We start from the raw sequence: 15,997 nt of genomic DNA, 5'->3' as shown, positions 1-15,997 counted from the left end.
AATACAGTTGCTATGAACTTTTATCTACAAATGTTTGTATGGACATTTATTATCTTTTCTCTTGGGTAAATACCTAAAAGTGGAATGGTTGGATCATATGTTAAGTATTTAAACTCTTTAAGAAACTGCCAACACTTACTATGGTCATCATTTTCATTTTAGCTGTTATAATAGGTGTGTGGTACTATCTGATTGTGGGTTTAATTTGCATTTCTCTAATGATGAATGATGGTGAGTATCTTTTCATGTGCTTATTTGCCATCCATGTATCTTCTTTGGTGAAGTATCTGTTCAAATCAAATGCTTGCTAGAAAATATTTGCAAACCACATATCTGACAAAGTCTTTGTATCTAAATATATAAGGAACTCTCAAAATTCAACAGTAAAAAAACCAGGCAATCCAAAAAGACGTGACAGACATGTCACAGAAGAGCATATACAAATGACAAATAAGCACATAAAAAGATGTTCAACATGATTAGCCATAGGAAAATGCAAATTAAAACCACAGTGAGATATCACCACACACCTATCAGAATGGCTAAAAATAAAAAATAATGACACCACCAAATGCTGGCAAGGATGCAGAAACCTGGATCACTTGTCCGTTGCTGGTGGGAATGTCTGATAGTGCAGGCACTCTGGAAGAGAGTACGGCAGTGCAAACTAAACGTGCTTACCGTACGGCCCAGAAGCTGCACTCTTGAGCATTTAGACTAGAGAAATGAAAACTTATGTTCACACAAAAACTGTACACAAATGTTCGTAATACCCAAAATCTAGAGAAAAACCTGATGTCCTTCAGTGTGGGAATGGTTGAACTGTGGCGCATCCATACAATGGAATTCTACTCAGCAGTGAGAAGCATGGATACTGATACTGCGGCAGCATAGGCAGACCGCAAGGATAACATACTGTATGATTTCATTTAGATAACATTCTTAAAACGATGAAATTATAGAAGGAACCGATGGTGGTTGCCAGGGGTTGGGGAGTGGGGGAGCAGAGGTGTCCGTGGCTATAAAAGGTTAGCACGAGGGATCCTGGTGATGGAACTGATCTGTATCTTGATGGTGATCACATCATGGGAATCTAACACACGTGATAAAATTGCATACAATTTAATAGACACAATTGAGTGTAAAACTGATGAAATCTGAATAAGGGTAGTGGGTTGTATCAGTATCAACTTCCTGGTTGTGATATTATGCTGTAGTTTTGCAAGATGTTACCATTGGAGAAACTGGGTAAAAGATGTATGAATCTACAGTTACCTCAAAATAAAAAGTTTTTAAAATGTAGTTACCATTTATACATGAATGACCCATTGAGAGAAAAATTGAAAAAGTAGGTAGTGAAATTACTTTTCACAAAGTGTTATAAGTATATTACAAATAATTTGTACAATTTTTCTACCGCCATTGCTTTTATTATAGTGGAGTTGTGGCTGCCTTTCGACTCCTCTGAAAGCTGTGTGCCGGCAGCTCTCTGTGAAAACTCTGAGTCCTCAGTGGAGCTCACAGGGCCTTCCCTGGCCTCGGCCCGCCTGCGTCTGCAGCCTCCCCTCTCCGCTCCCCCACGGGCAGACACACGCCAGCCTCACCAGACTGCTTGCTTTTGAACATGCTGTCGCTGTTCATGCTGCTGCGTGTGCACACGTTCTGTTGTCTTCCCCTGGAACATTCCCATGTGCATCTAACCTTTTCTGAATCCTGTTTATCTTTTTAGAGAGATCACAGTAGACCTCTTTAGAAACCTTTGTTTGAACTTCCCCTCTGTATCCGTTCACCGGGACATGGCACTAGTACCCTGAAATCTGGTTTTTGTCTTGTTTCCTTGCACCCTGACTGTGAGCTCCTGGCAAACAGGGACTAACTCTTATAATCTGTGTACTCCAAGTGTCCACTTTAGTCCTTAAGTACATGGTAGGCACTCAGTAATGTTTATTGCATTTAATTGAATTTAGTTGCATTAAAGTAAATTCTAAAGAAATAGACTTGGAGTTGAGATACATATACTTTATTTCTAAAACTCTTTTTTATTATACCATTTAATCATTCTACACTAATTTAAGATTGTTACCTGAATATGTAAATATTAGTACTTAGGACTTATTTTTATTTGGAACATAATTCTTTTTTTCTGTGATCTCTTCAATTCCTATCTAAAAATCCCTAAGATTTACAGTGCTTTGTTTTGAATATTCATATTTCCAACATTACATTATCTTTTTCTTATTGTTTACTTGAACTTTCCTTCTAGGAAAATAATTTTCTTGTTAAAACTTCTCAATACCATTTATTGAAGTCCTAAAATTGGGCTATTAAAGTAACATAAAACTAAATATTTCTTTCCCTTTTTTTAATACTGTAGCTTTTTGAAAGACTGCCGAGTTATTTTGACCTTCAGAGGAGGCTGGTGCTCTTAGAAGACCAAATAAGCCATCTTCTAGGGGGCATCCGAGTGGTTTATCTCGAAGAATTACAGCCAGCGTTGACGCTTGAAGAGTACTACTCTCTTCTTGACGTCTTCTATAACAGACTGTTGAAAAATAGAATACTTTTTCACCCTCGAAGTCTGCGTGGTTTACAAATGATCCTTAACAGGTAAATATCTGAAATAAAAATATCTCAATTCATTCAGTTGGATGGGTTGTGAAAGCGGATTACGTTGTTTTGTATTTCAGTTTGTGATTCTTAGGAATTAAAGAAAAATACGTCACTACTTCTGTTAGTAACACTCTTTTACACATTAGAAAAACCAACATGAGGGGATTGAAGGATTGAATCTCTAGAATTCTGTAAATATATTGCCACTTACACGGCAAAGTCAATTATAGGATTAAACTAATGTTGAACCAATAGCCAACATTTTTGGAGCACATTACTCTTTTCCAGGCACTGGGCTTGGGGCTTAAGCGCATTATCTCTTTTGCTTCCACAACCTCACCATGAAGTTGGTCGCTAGCCCCATTTTACAGACGAAGTTCTTAGAGCTGGGAAGTGTGGGGTCATCCTGATTAAGTGTATCTCTTTGGGGACAGCAAAACTTTAAGTCAATTGTGCTATATTTTTAAGGTGGATTTTCTTGATGAATTCCTTTTCTGTTAATCAGACTAATAAAATATTTTAGGGGGGTGGAGCAGGGGATGAAAGGATCGGTGACTTTTCCTTTTATGTGTGTTTCATTACAGTGACAGATATGCTCCAAGCTTGCATGAACTCGGGCATTTTAACATCCCAACCCTCTGTGATCCAGCAAACCTCCAGTGGTTTATTCTCACCAAAGCCCAACAGGCAAGAGAGAACATGAAGAGAAAAGAAGAGTGAGTACTGCTAGCCCTCTGTAATGTCTTAGCAGTCAGTCTAACCTTTAAAAGTTCAGGTATTCAGAGCTCGTAGATGTGGGACATTAAAACTGTATTAAACTTAGGAAACCAACTGATTTGTGGATATTCCATAGGTATATACTCCCCATCTTGTTCTGCCAGGGATTGGATGTGGCTGTTGTCTAGGCAGAATAACCTAAATGACATCACCACCATGTACTTCCATTTGAGGAGCAGGGCTGATTAATATAAAAGTCAACTCAGGAGCAGAATGACAGATAAGAATACCAGAAAGAAATTCTCCAGATGGAAAAGGGTGGCAACAAGGAGAAAATCAGTTACACTTGATTAACAGGAATCTTCATTGTTTAAAATTTTGGAAACTACTCTTATAAAGCAAACTCCATCTGCGTTTTTATTAAATTGAGAAGAAATTTTAAAGTAAAAAATTGTTTTAGTAGATAAGTGCTGCTGTCTCTATACTGTTTGTATCTTTGAAGGAATCACACAATAGCCAACAGTTTCCTAGGTTGTAGGCAGTAACATGCTGCTTGATAATATTTTATGTATCTACTGTGAAGAAAGGGGAGAGTATTACATTCAAAAGAGTTTGTTTTCCTAAAGCTATTGCCTAAGGAGGTTTGGTTACCAAGGGTTTATTCATTCGTTCATTCATTTAGCCATCATTTGCTATGACTGTTGTGTGCCCGAAGCTATGACAGGTGCCACTGATAGAGAGCTGAAGGCCTGCCCCCTGCCCTCCTGGAATGTGTTTCTAGCAGGAGAGGTGAGTGCTATAAATATGTCAGTGGTAGCTGGACCACAGAGTGGAGTTGAACGGGAAGAGCCAAAGCTAACGCTCTGGGAAGGAACAGGAGCATGGAAGGGAAGGCAGTGGCCGAGGAGCAGGAAGGAGGCCAAGGAGAATGAGGGGGCACGTGTCTAGGAAGGAGCACAAGGACTGGAGCCTGGTAGGTGGGCGATCGCCGAGATTGTTCAGCAGTGCGCTGGAAGGCACCACGTTACTGTCTCCTGCCTCGCTGCCTGGGCACTCGTCGGTCCCTACCAACTGCTTGTTTAAATAGCCAAGGATAGGAATAGAGAGAGAGAAAGGGCAGCAGCCATGAGAGTGGTCCTTTAACGACATAATGGGATCACTTTATGTACACAGTAGGTGAAGGGGGTTGCATCTCTTTGTTTTGCTTGTGGAATTGATGACCACTCTGTTGACCAGATCCTATCTCATGAATATCCCACCTTTGGCTGGTTGGTAGCCTTTGTGTTTGTGATGTTCCTTTTCTAAATTGTCAGCCCCGCAGCCTTTCATTTTTGGGGCTGATGGGTTTGTCTGCTACACCAAGCGGCTTCTTTCTCTGTCTTCTGTAGGGCCACTTGATGCTTTGAAGTATTGCCACTAGATTTCGAGGAAGGAAAATAAAAAGAAATAACCTTGAGCTGTCTTTCTTCCTCTCCTGACTTCCTCACACCCCACCTCCAGTGCACCAAGACCTCAGCTCCACCTTCTCAGTCTGCCCCGAAGCCCACCGCTTCTCCTTTCCTTCACTGCCGCCCCTGGTCCAAGCCTCAGCCATTTGGGGATCACCTCTCTGGTCTCCAGGTTCCCACTCTGATCCCCCTCCCCAGTTGATTCCCCTCAGAGCAGCCAGAACCCCAGTCGGAGCGCTGCCCCACATGCTGGTCCTGCTGCTCCCCTGGGACCCCCCCTCGCCCGTCCTGCTCCGGCCGGTGGCCTGTTCCTTCCTCCAGCGAACTCTTCCCCTGTACCCCGGAGCGCGTCTCCCGGACAGCCTCCCTCGGCACTCAGTTGCACCTTCTGCTGGGTGCCCCAGAGCCCACTCCGGGTCAGAGCGGCCCCCGCGGCGTCCTCGCCCGCTGCCCGGCCAGCCTTCTCCCCTCTGGCCGACAGGCCCCCTCCTGTCCACTGGCTGCCCCCAGACGGAATGTAGGCTTCGTGTTTTGTCTGGTTTGTTCCCTCCACTGCCAGGCTCGGTGCCTGGCACACAGGAGCCTCAGTACATACTCCCTGACTTGCACGTGTCCCCGGAGCCCTCATCCCTGTGCTCGTCCCCAGGGAGAGGAGGGCATTCGCCGCTGGGCCCTGCGGGCTGTCTTCCCGTAGTGGGCGCCGCTGCCCCCCGCCACCCTCTGTGGCCAGAGTGTCCTCCCCTCCACTGTCCCCCTCCCTCTGCCCTGGCCTCCCTACCCTGCCACGGTCACCTTCATTCTGATCACGGGGTGGCTCACGTGACCTTCTTTCCTTAGATGAAGCACCTTCTGACAGTGGCTTTCAGTCACTTTTTATCTGCGTATCTCTTTATAAAGTGGATTCTTAGGTGGAAACTCAACTTATAAAAAAGGTGAAAGCTCACAGGTGCTGTCGAAGAGGAAGGCAATGAGAGGCCACCCACGCCACGGGGCCACTGTGCCGTCTGAGCTCCCTCCGGACCCCGGGTGCCCTTCCAGAGGCCGTGACTCGTACCCCCGCCTCTTGACGTGGCCTGGCTGCCAGTAGAAAGTGTGCCCCCTGCAGAGCCCCCTCCTCTGGAGGCAGCGAGAGCCTGCTCTCAGCTCTCAGGAGGCCGCGAGTGGCCTGGGTAACCCGGGCCTAGGGGCAAACAGGCTGTCCTCGCTCCGCCACGTGTGCGAACGCCCCAGCCCTTCCCTCCCACCCGCGCCGCGCTGTGCGTTTCAGAATCGCTTAGAATTGGAAACGACAGAAATGCAGAATAATAGCAGAACGGTTAAATAATTTCAATACTTACGTACAGTGGAAACAGACATTTAAAAGCATGTTCAAGGGGCCTGCCCCCTGGCACAGCAGTTAAGTGCACACGTTGTGCTTCAGCGGCCCAGGTTGGGATCCCGGGTACAGACATAGCACCGCTTGGCAAGCCATGCTGTGGTAGGCATCCCACGTATAAAGTAGAGGAAGATGAGCATGCATGTTAGCTCAGGGCCAGTCTTCCTCAGCAAAAGGAATGTTCGACTAATCTTGACTGAATCCTTAGGTGCCTTGCAGGACCTGTAAAAGTCACTAGCAGGATACAGTGCAAACAGAGTCCCTTGTGGAGCTCACGCTCGGATGTCAAAGACACAGTGTTCAACTTTGTGTTAAAAAAATATAGACATAATTTTTGTCAAAGGAGAGAAGGGTCATTTCCCCCTAGGAAATGTCTGGCCTATTTCTTAGCAGTTGAAGGAAAGGAACAGAACTTCCCATAGCCACACCCACCATCTCATGGTATCTTGTTTGTACTGTGCCTCCCTTTTTCTTCTTTTTTTTTTTTTTTTTTGAGGTATGAATATAAAAAAGCAAAGAAATTATAAAGAAAGGCAAAAAACAATTTTTTCACTTTTTTTTTTTTTTTTTTTTTTTGCTGAGGAAGATTAGCCCTGAGCTAACATCCATACCAGTCTTCCTCCACTTTGTATGTGGGTCCCTGCCACAGCATGGCTGACAAGTGGTGCAACTCTGTGCCCAGAATCCAAACCCACAAACCTGGGCCACCAAAGCAGAGAGCACTGAACTTAACCACTATGCCACAATGCTAGCCCCTGAAAACATGTTTTAAGTTAGTCTGCTGTGGACTACAGAGGCATCCAAGGAGGGAAAGGCTGTTCCACGCCGTCTTTCTTTTGGATGGGACAGCCCTGGATTGAGCCTTAGCAGAGGCTGCCTCCTCGGGACTCGAGGCTCCCCCAAGACTGCACCCAGAAGACTGCTGTGCTCTCATGATTGCAAAGGTTGTGGGCCCGGGGAACATGGGAACCCAGGAATGAGACTGGAGGCTTCTCTGAGCAGGAATGGGAATGCATGGCCCTTTCCAGAGATTCGTGTAACGTGTGTCAGTGGAGAACAGTGCTACAACTCGGCACGCAGCAAGGCTTTTCATTTCTAAGCTGGATTGGTAATATCTTGTTTTGGTTTTTTTGAGCAACTGAAAAAAGCCCTTTACAGAAAGCGTTTGTCAACCCCTGCTATCAGTTCCTGTCCAATCCTGGGGAGAGTAGACGCAGGCCCACCTGGAGGGTGCTGAGAGCCTGTCAGTCCTCACTGCCGTCCGCCTGCTTGAATCTCTAGGCAACGCTGTCTAGAGGAAGTGACCTTACAGACAAAACGGACTACATATGTATATATATGAGCAGGGGGACTCAGGACTTCCAGGCCACTGCTGCTCACTGCCGACCGGCACAGTGAACAGTTCTGTTTTTAAGTATTTTTCTAGCTTATGGCTATTTTGTGGTACTTACTCTTTTCCTCTATGGGGAGCTTGAGTGGGTAGGAAAGAGAAGGTATTTGGGTGTTTCTAACCAGTGCTGTACTTCAGTTAGACTAGCTCCAGGACCCTCACCGTGCGGGTGGCTTCACTCCCTGCTCACGTGGCCTCCCCGTGAGGTCGGAGGCCTGTGAGGACAGGAGGCCGAGTCCTCCCTCCCACCCACAATTTGGGGGATAGAGTCTGTTTACTGAAACCTCAGAGCCACGACGTTGCCACCTGAGGGTGGAAGTAGTGTAGACGCTGATTCTGCGCTGAGCTGCTGACTTGTAGCCTCTACTCGAGCCCCTGATGGGCCTGAGAGACGGTGGAGCCTCAGCGAGGGGAGGCAGCTGGGTGTCGGGGAGGAGCACGAAGACGACCCTCCTCCTCAGGGCCTGCCCTCCTGCCGATCTCCAGAAGTCACTGCCCCCGGGTCACACCCACAGTGGCTCCTCGAGCTGGGGCTTCACACCCTTGGCTTTCTGCCTCCTTCAGTCAGCAGCGGCTGCTGGCGAGGCGGGCTAGGAGCATCTTAAACTTTGCATTAATTGTTTGTGCTCCATCACTGCTCAGAAGGTTTAACAGATACTGTTAGAGACACGGGAAGTAACAGGTACTGCCCTGTAACCGCTGGCGTGGCTTCCAAGCGTGTACTTTGGCCTCTGTGCGTACTGTTTCCATCGTTGTGAGTAGAAAGTTATAGCCCCAACATATAAAATTATAGTTACATTTTATTATGTTCCTTTGTTTGGTTATGGTTTATGGCAATGTTATTTTTATTTTCAATATAACAGGTTAAAGGTTATTGAAAATGAATTGATACAGGCTTCAACGAAGAAATTTTCTCTGGAAAAGTTTTATAAGGAGCCCAGTGTTTCTAGTATACAGATGGTGGATTGTTGTAAGAGACTTCTAGAGCAATCACTGCCTTATCTACAAGGGCTGCACCTCTGCGTGTCACATTTTTACTCCGTTATGCAAGATGGGGACCTTTGTATTCCTTGGAATTGGAAGAATGGAGAAGCCGTCAAGTAACAGAAATCTGTATTTTTTTAAAGAGATAAGAAAGGAACTGTTAAATTAAACTTATTTAAATTCACAATTTGATATAACAGTATTATTTATATATTACAAGAACAAAGTTTCTAACTGCTGCTTTAAAAGTACACATTTTGTAAAACATTAATTTCTGCTAGGAAACTTATTTTAAAAAGGTTTTATCTCCCAGTCTTACGGTGTTTCTCATCTGATGGGCAAGACTAGGTGGAAAGATGTCAGAATGAAAGGACGTTTTGTGGCGGTGTGTGAGTGAGGGCTTCTGCAGAGTGAGCTACTCTGTGTGAGCGAGCGTTGCTCAGCGTGCACGGGCGCGCTCAGTGTGGCTCTGAAGGACGGAACTCGCCGTGCGACAGGCAGCTCTATGGTGACATCTCGTGTATCAATACACAGATTTTGCAGCCAGTATGAACAGGTGATGTCCAAAGCAGATGATTGATGGGAAGCAAAAATTAGATAACCAAATTTCGCCTCAGAGAGAGAATAGGAGGCAAAAAAGCAATGGAATGAGTACGCGGCACTGATGCCGTCATAGCCGTCTGACACCAGCTTGTCAAAACGTCTTCAGTGCCAGGGAGTTTATCTTTAAATCAACCCATAAGTTTTGCTACCCATTAAAATACTGCGACTGGCTGGTAGCATGAAACCAATGGGCAGTGTTTTTTAATCATTTAACAAGGTAACTCATTTGGTTTTGTGGACAAACACTATCCAGGAAAATCCTTGCTTGTGTCCCAAAGAACTCCCGCGAGTGGGGTCAAGTGTAAAATGGTTCAGACAATTCAGGATTTGTCACCGCTCTCAACCCAGGTCTTCGTGTCCCTGCCAGTGTTTGCAACCCTGGTTACAGCCCCTCTGAGCCGCCCTCGTCCATAGTGTGGGGTCTCCCTGAAGCCGCAGCCCAGCCCGGCCCCAAGGGGCACGGTGTGCCCGCCCTGTAGACACAGGGCTTCTGTCTCACAGACATTTCCTTTAGGATAATATTTTTAACCAGACCCACAGCCTCTTTGGCTTGTTTCTCAAGAAGATGAGGTGAATCCTAGTTTGGGACTCCATTTTTGTGGCTCTTACTGCTAAAGAAATGAGAAGGATTTTTCCACAGTGCACTGGAAAGGAATGAGATGTTGAAAACCATTCTGGAAGCATGTTGTAAATTCATCTCAAACATTGGTTATTCAAACTCTTTAAATTCAAGTGTGTGTTTAAAAGAAATATTGATTGTAATTATTATGGTTTCTGCATATCATCCCTTTTAACTTATGCCTAACAGCTGGACCTAAATTTTTCTTTCTAATGTAATGTTGTTGCCTATAAAGATTTTCCAGCCAAATGATGGGTGTGAAAAATTCCTTAAAGGTTATGTAAGAAAATGTATTGGAAAAATAGGTTTGGATTATGCCGTTTCTAAAATGAACTAACATAGAATCCTCAGTAATATATTTTGAATTAGACTTTGTCTCAGAACTAATTGTTACAGAATAAATAATACATTAATCAGATCATTGTTTTTCTTCTTATTCAGTTATCAGTAGTTTTACAACTATTGCAACGTAATAGGAAACTACGAGAAATTGGTGACCTGTAGGCATTGTGACTTCCTCTCCCAATCTGGCATTACAGGGAAAATTGTGTCCCCCCACTGAGAACTGGCACAGGATCAGGCCCCTCTAACTACAAAGCTTTGGTCAGAAACGGCCTCCAAAGGGACCTGAGCTCCAGACCCAGGCAGAGCTCTCCCGAGGGAGAACCAGGCCCTGAGCTCGCTGGGGGGCTACGCGTCTCTGCCCAGGCTGTCGGGTCAGGGAGGCCTCTGTCTAAAGACACGTCTGTCCACAGGACAGGTCTCGGCAGGCCCTACTCCCTCTTTTCTCAAAGGCCTCCACCTCCAGGCAGCCGCCCTGAGCTAATGAGAGGGTGGTGAGCCTGGAGGAGTGGCCAGGTGGAGCACGGGAGCTCAGGGCCGCCTCAGGGGCCAGCTCACCTTGGGAACCTCCAAGGACTGTGTGCACATCCCAGACAGAGGCCTCTGAAGTGAACCCTTCCAGCTCAGGCCACTATCCCAGCATCCTGGTGTCCCCACATCCCCTATACTAACTCAGCCTCTCCGGCTGCCCTGGAGGGATCTGTCCATGCTTTCCTGGAGCGAGCCAATCAGATCAAATGAGTCCTGTGGAGACTATTGGGCCTCAAGGCTTTTGGGCTCTTCTGCAGGGGCCCCTGGTCCTGGCAGCCTTCCACCACAGGCTCCACAGCTGGGAACTCCAGCTCCCCGGAGGCCAGCACCCAGACCCAGGGTGGAGGAGCCACAGATGCATTGGGTGAGGCCTGGCAGCTGGCTGACCAAAGTGTGTCCCTGTTCCAAGACGGCCTCCGACCTGTGCTACTCGCCGCAGACCCTGACCTTGGGGCCTCTGACATGGCAGGGTCCCCACAGGTGCCTGTCCTATGGGCAAGAATTGGCACAAGCCCCAGGGGACCTTGCTAAGACTCCCAGTTGCTCCCTGTGCTGGGTGGCCCTGGGCAAGGCCTACTCCTCACTTGGCCTCAGTCTCCCCAACTGTAAAAGGAGGCACCAGGGCCAGTTCTGGAGGTTCTTCCCAGCCTGAGTGAGTCTGTCCCGGAAGCCAGGGTCCTCCCTTGGATGGTCCTCTGCCACCAGCACAGGCGCCCCTCGCTCCTTAGCAGTTGGGGGAGGAGGAGGTGGAGCAGCCAGCGGCCAGACAGCTCAGACCTGGGTCAGTGCTGGGGGACCCTCTCTTCCCCCGACACCCCTGCTCCTGCACCCTCGTTCTCCTGACCACTCAAAACCCTTCCCTCCTGGGGACTTTCCGGTTATGGAGTATCTCAGGGATTTTTTTCCCCTACACTGACAAATGTTGCACATGGGGAAACTGAGGCCCAAAATAAGAAGGAGACTTTCCGAAGGCCCTTCTGCCTGCTGCAGACATTAGAACCCAGGTGTCCCGGGGGCTGTGAAGGGTCTGAGGACACAAGAGCACCCTCAGCTCTGGGCGAGCGCACGGCCAGGTCAGCGCCAGGAGTAGGCGGGACTACGAGTCAAGATCACATGGGCCCTTGGAGCAGCACTGCCCCACGGGGGCAGGGGACATGGAAGGGACAGACAGCAACCTTGGGTGGTCAGGCATGTCAGTCCTGGCCATGGTGGTGCGAATGGGTCCGACTTTGCCCCTGTAGGACTGTTATGCAGATTGCGGGGGGGCGGCGAGGGGGGTCTTCTCCTCCTGAGCGACGCCTGGCAGTGGCCTCAACCCTGACCCCCTCCAGCGAAACTGCTGAGGCTGCCCTCCTCCCCATTCCAGCCAGGCCGGAATGCTGGGACGCCACAGGTGCCTACTAGCGTCATTCTTGGAAGGAGGTTTGCACACATCTGCCCCAAAGACGATCACGGCAGCTCGTTTGGGAGAGGCTGGCTCAGCACAGGGCGTGGCGGGCTCTGGAGGACACGGGCAGATTTAACCCTCTTCAGAATCCGTGGCAGGTGGTCAGTGTTTCATTTTCATTTTCTCTGTCACTACCACAGGTACTGGCATTAGACCTGGGCTGGTGTCGGCACACGTGAGCCAGAGATGCCCAGGTCAGCAGGACGAACAGAGAGGCCTGGGAAAAGCAGTGTGATCGAGAGGCAGGGACAATACAGGCTATGGAGACACCAGCCCTGGTGCTTCACTTTTATCCACACCCAAAACAGAATTTTTAAACTTTGGAGTAAAATCTTTCCTGAGAGAGTCCTCTTCCTTTCTTATTAGTCACTCAACAAACAGGAGGCACCTAACTGTGTGCAAGTCTTGTCATAGGCACTGGGGACACAGCAGGAGCCAAGCAGGAAAGGTGCTACCTTGGAGGAGCTGACATTGCAGTCCCTGTCATGTAGCTTTCCCTTGGTGTGTTAGTTTCCTGTGGCTGACATAAGTTACAAATTGGATGGCTTCAAACAACAGAAATGTATTCCCTCTCAGTTCTGGAGACCTGAAGTCCAAAATCAAGGTGTCAGTGAGTCCACACTCCCTCCAGAGGCTTCAGGCGACATTCCTTTCTTTGCCTCTTCCAGGTTCTGGCGGCTGCCAGTGTTCCTTGGCTTGTGGCCGCATCACTCCAGTTGCTGCCTCTACAGTCACCGGGCCGCCTCCTCTTCTCCAGGTCCTCTGTGTGTCTGTCTCGAAGCTCTCCCTGCCTCTCTCTTAGAAGGAGGCATGTGACTGCATGTAGGGCCCCCGGGATCCAGGATGAGCTCCTCCTCTCAAGATCATAACTTACATACCTTGCAATAGAAGGTCATATTCGCAGGTTCCAGGGATCAGGACATGAATGTATCCTTTGGGGCCACCATTCAACTCCCTGCATTGGTGATGGGATCACCATTACAAATCTGCTCTGTTTTAGTCTGCCCTTGAATGACTCCCCCCTCCCCAGGGGCATCATCCGTGTCCACCGGAGACCCTGGCAGGGTGCACAATTTCTCTTCCTACCTGAGCATTATTTCACATCCCCTCACACCCCCAAAGTTTGAGTTTCCTGTGATTCCAGCCTCCACTTAACCTGCCCACTTTGAGCATTCGGTTGCTTCCAGCCTCTCACTTCTAATTCACCTGCAGTGACATTTTCCGGGCACAGTGCTTCTCTTCGCTCCTTGGGCGGCTGGTTCCCAGGGTGAGCATGTTGCAGGCCTTCCGTGCCAGTCGCCCATTTATTGCCGCTCAGCTCCCAACCCACCCCGATACATGCTCTGCAATAATGACCAGAATTCCTCCAAGCTTCTCTCCTTTAGAACGGACAGGAGGACAAGCTTTCTCAGTAGAGGGCGCCAGAGGGACACTGCAGGAGGAACGGGCCCTCCTGACTCTGGAGGCTGCGTGATTGGTGGGTCAGAAGGTGTGATGGCATCCAGTGGACACCCACCCCAGCCATGGACCCAGACACATGGCCCTGGCTGGGCCTGGTGTCCCTCTCGACACACTGTGAGCACCTGCCCACACTGGTGCCCCCACTTCCTCTGCTTGTCCACAGGCCTGGCCGTCAGCTGACCTGCGTGCACCCCATTCATGCCCCCGAGGGTTGCTCCCCACTTACCCGCTGCCTGGAGAGCTGTGGCTCAGGCCACCCAGCCGACGCCTCTGCCATCCAGTGGGCACAACCATACCTCTTCCTGAAGAGGGGGCACCCTTCCTGGCCTTTCCTTCCTTGAGGGCTGTCCGTCAGCCTTAGGGTACCATGCAGAGTTTTATTACATCGTATTCTTTTCTTCAAGTTTACCGATTTTTCTATTAAACTTCTCCTGTTTAAATGACAGGGTGGTATGTCTTTTCTGATGGATGCAGACCAATACACTGATTCAGCAATGCCTCCAGTCAGAGCATGAGGCCAGGCTTGGCTCCTCCTGGCTGCCCCCAGCTAGTGGCCCCTGTGCCCGGCAGATGCTCCAGCCTTCTTAGTCCCGCTAACATACTGCTCATTTATTTTTTAAAAAACTAAAATCATTAACTACATCCTTGGTGCTGAGACAGCAGCCTTGCTCATCTCGAGCCAGGCCAGAGCAGCTCGCCTCTTCCTCCAAGTGCAGCACCTGGGCTTTCTGACTGACAGTGCTCCCCGCAGGGTAGCTCGGATGTGTTCTGGAGGGAAGAGCTGCAGCCGTCCTTTGTCTGCATGGTGGGGCCTTGCAGTGTGGACTGGCCTTGGTACAGACTGGCAGGGGAGGAACACTCAGGGCCTGTGGCCCCCAGCCACATAGGGGAGGGCGCTGTGCAGCCAAGGGAGGCGCCGAGCGGGCATGCGCGCTGTGGCCCGCGCCGTTTTAGGACCTGGGAGTACCCTGGGCTGCCATGCTCTGGTTGTGTTCCCCACTCCCATCTTGGGCCCACAGGGGGCCATGGCCGGCTCCACGTGGCTCAAGGTGCAGTCTATTTGGCCAGCCTTCACTTCCCCCACCCTGTGGGACCGGGGAGCAGCGTCCATGTCCCATCCCAGGGCTGTGTCCCACCCAGCCAAGTCCAAGTGACTCCAGGAAGCTGTGCTGGCCCCCCCGGGTGGGCCTGGACCAGAAGCTGGCAAGGGCACCAGGGCTAAGGCGGGAGCTGCAGGGTCTCCCTGGGTGATGTGGTGGGGGGAGCACACAGGGTAGAGCCCAGTCTACGGGGGTCAGGGCAGGCCCCCGACTCCACCCAAACAGCTCTGGGCCAGCAAGACAGGCAGGGACTGGAGGGTGGGCCTCAAAGGAGCCTCCAGGGGGCCTCTTGCCAGCCTGATGCCACTGGGGGTCCTCTGAGCAGAGGAGGGCAGGAGGCAGGCCCTCTGGGCGCGTGCTCTCAGCAGAGGTGGCTGTTTAGAGAGAGTCCTTGGTCCTTATCTCCCTCCTCAGCCAGGGCTGGGGCTCACATCCCACGGTCTTTGCTGCAGCCTTTCGAGTGGGGGCAGGGCAGGGCCCACCCCATCTCCTAGGTGAGGCTTAACTTGCCCAGAAGTGGAGAGGCCAAGCCTCAAACCCAGGCCCACTGGCTCCAGAGCACAAGCCCCCTGTGCTCTGTCCACCTATGGTGGGCATACCCGGCCACGGCCTGGGGCAGGAAGGTCACCAGGTTCCGCGCTAGTCACCACAGGACAGAGGGCGAAGCTGGCTCTGGAACGTCCACGACCACATGTTCATGAAACCACACAGAGGACCCTGCATACCAGACCGGCAACACGGACACTGCAAGTGCAGTGGCGGACTGGGCCGAGCCGGCTTGTTTGTGCTTCCTGTGTCCCTCAAACCCAGGGCCCTGGGATCACTGTACAGAGGAGCCAGCCGAGGCCATCCTGCTTGTCCCAGCCCAGGACCCTCCCCACTGCCCAAGCTGCAGGGCCAGCCATCCAGGCCTGGGGCTCCCCCTATGTCCCTGGGTCATTATCTGGGGTGGCCAGACCCCTCTTCTCTGACCAGAACCACTTCCTTGGGGGCAAGTGAGCTCTGCAGGGGGGCCGCAGAGAACTTGGCTGTCCATGGGGCCATCTTCCCCAAACAGCCGAGGTTAGCACATTCCTCATCCTCTGGCCTATCATCCCGGACAGTGAACCAGCTGCCCTTGGACTGGCTTAAGTCAAAGCAGGGCAGACAGTGGTTAGAGAGAAGGAGGAACTTCCTGACTGTCAGAGGCCTCACCAGAGTCAGGATGTGGTAATTCCATCACTTGGAAAACAAACAGGCCACCACAGAGCACCTCAGAGCCTTGACACCCGCCAGCTAGGGGCACAGGGACAGCCCTGACCATCCATTTCCTGCACACAGTCAGTGCCAGTAAACACGTGTGACGGGCACAGAGTCAGTGTGCCCAGGGG

At 49.9% G+C, this 15,997-nt stretch overlaps 1 protein-coding gene across 9 annotated transcripts in view; it reads left to right on the top strand.

The window, feature by feature from the left end:
- The window catches only part of TCAIM (T cell activation inhibitor, mitochondrial), a 44,632-nt gene extending 34,468 nt beyond the window's left edge, over positions 1–10,164 (top strand). For 8 of the 9 annotated variants that reach the window (XM_005600780.4, XM_005600778.4, XM_070237887.1 and 5 more), the window contains 3 exons: positions 2,375–2,607; positions 3,195–3,326; positions 8,404–10,164. In XM_005600780.4, the coding sequence (XP_005600837.1) occupies positions 2,375–2,607; positions 3,195–3,326; positions 8,404–8,644 (606 nt within the window). In that variant the 3' untranslated portion in view covers positions 8,645–10,164. Of the gene's footprint in view, positions 1–2,374; positions 2,608–3,194; positions 3,327–4,009; positions 4,117–8,403 lie in introns of all 9 variants that reach the window. The other variant, XR_011426942.1, reaches the window with a different exon arrangement.
- The last annotated feature ends 5,833 nt before the right edge of the window (positions 10,165–15,997 follow it).

This window comes from Equus caballus, chromosome 16 (assembly GCF_041296265.1).
Source record: "Equus caballus isolate H_3958 breed thoroughbred chromosome 16, TB-T2T, whole genome shotgun sequence".
Taxonomy (NCBI): Eukaryota; Metazoa; Chordata; class Mammalia; order Perissodactyla; family Equidae; genus Equus; species Equus caballus.
Note: the sequence above shows the minus strand (reverse complement) of the source record. Positions and strands in the feature narration are given on the sequence as shown.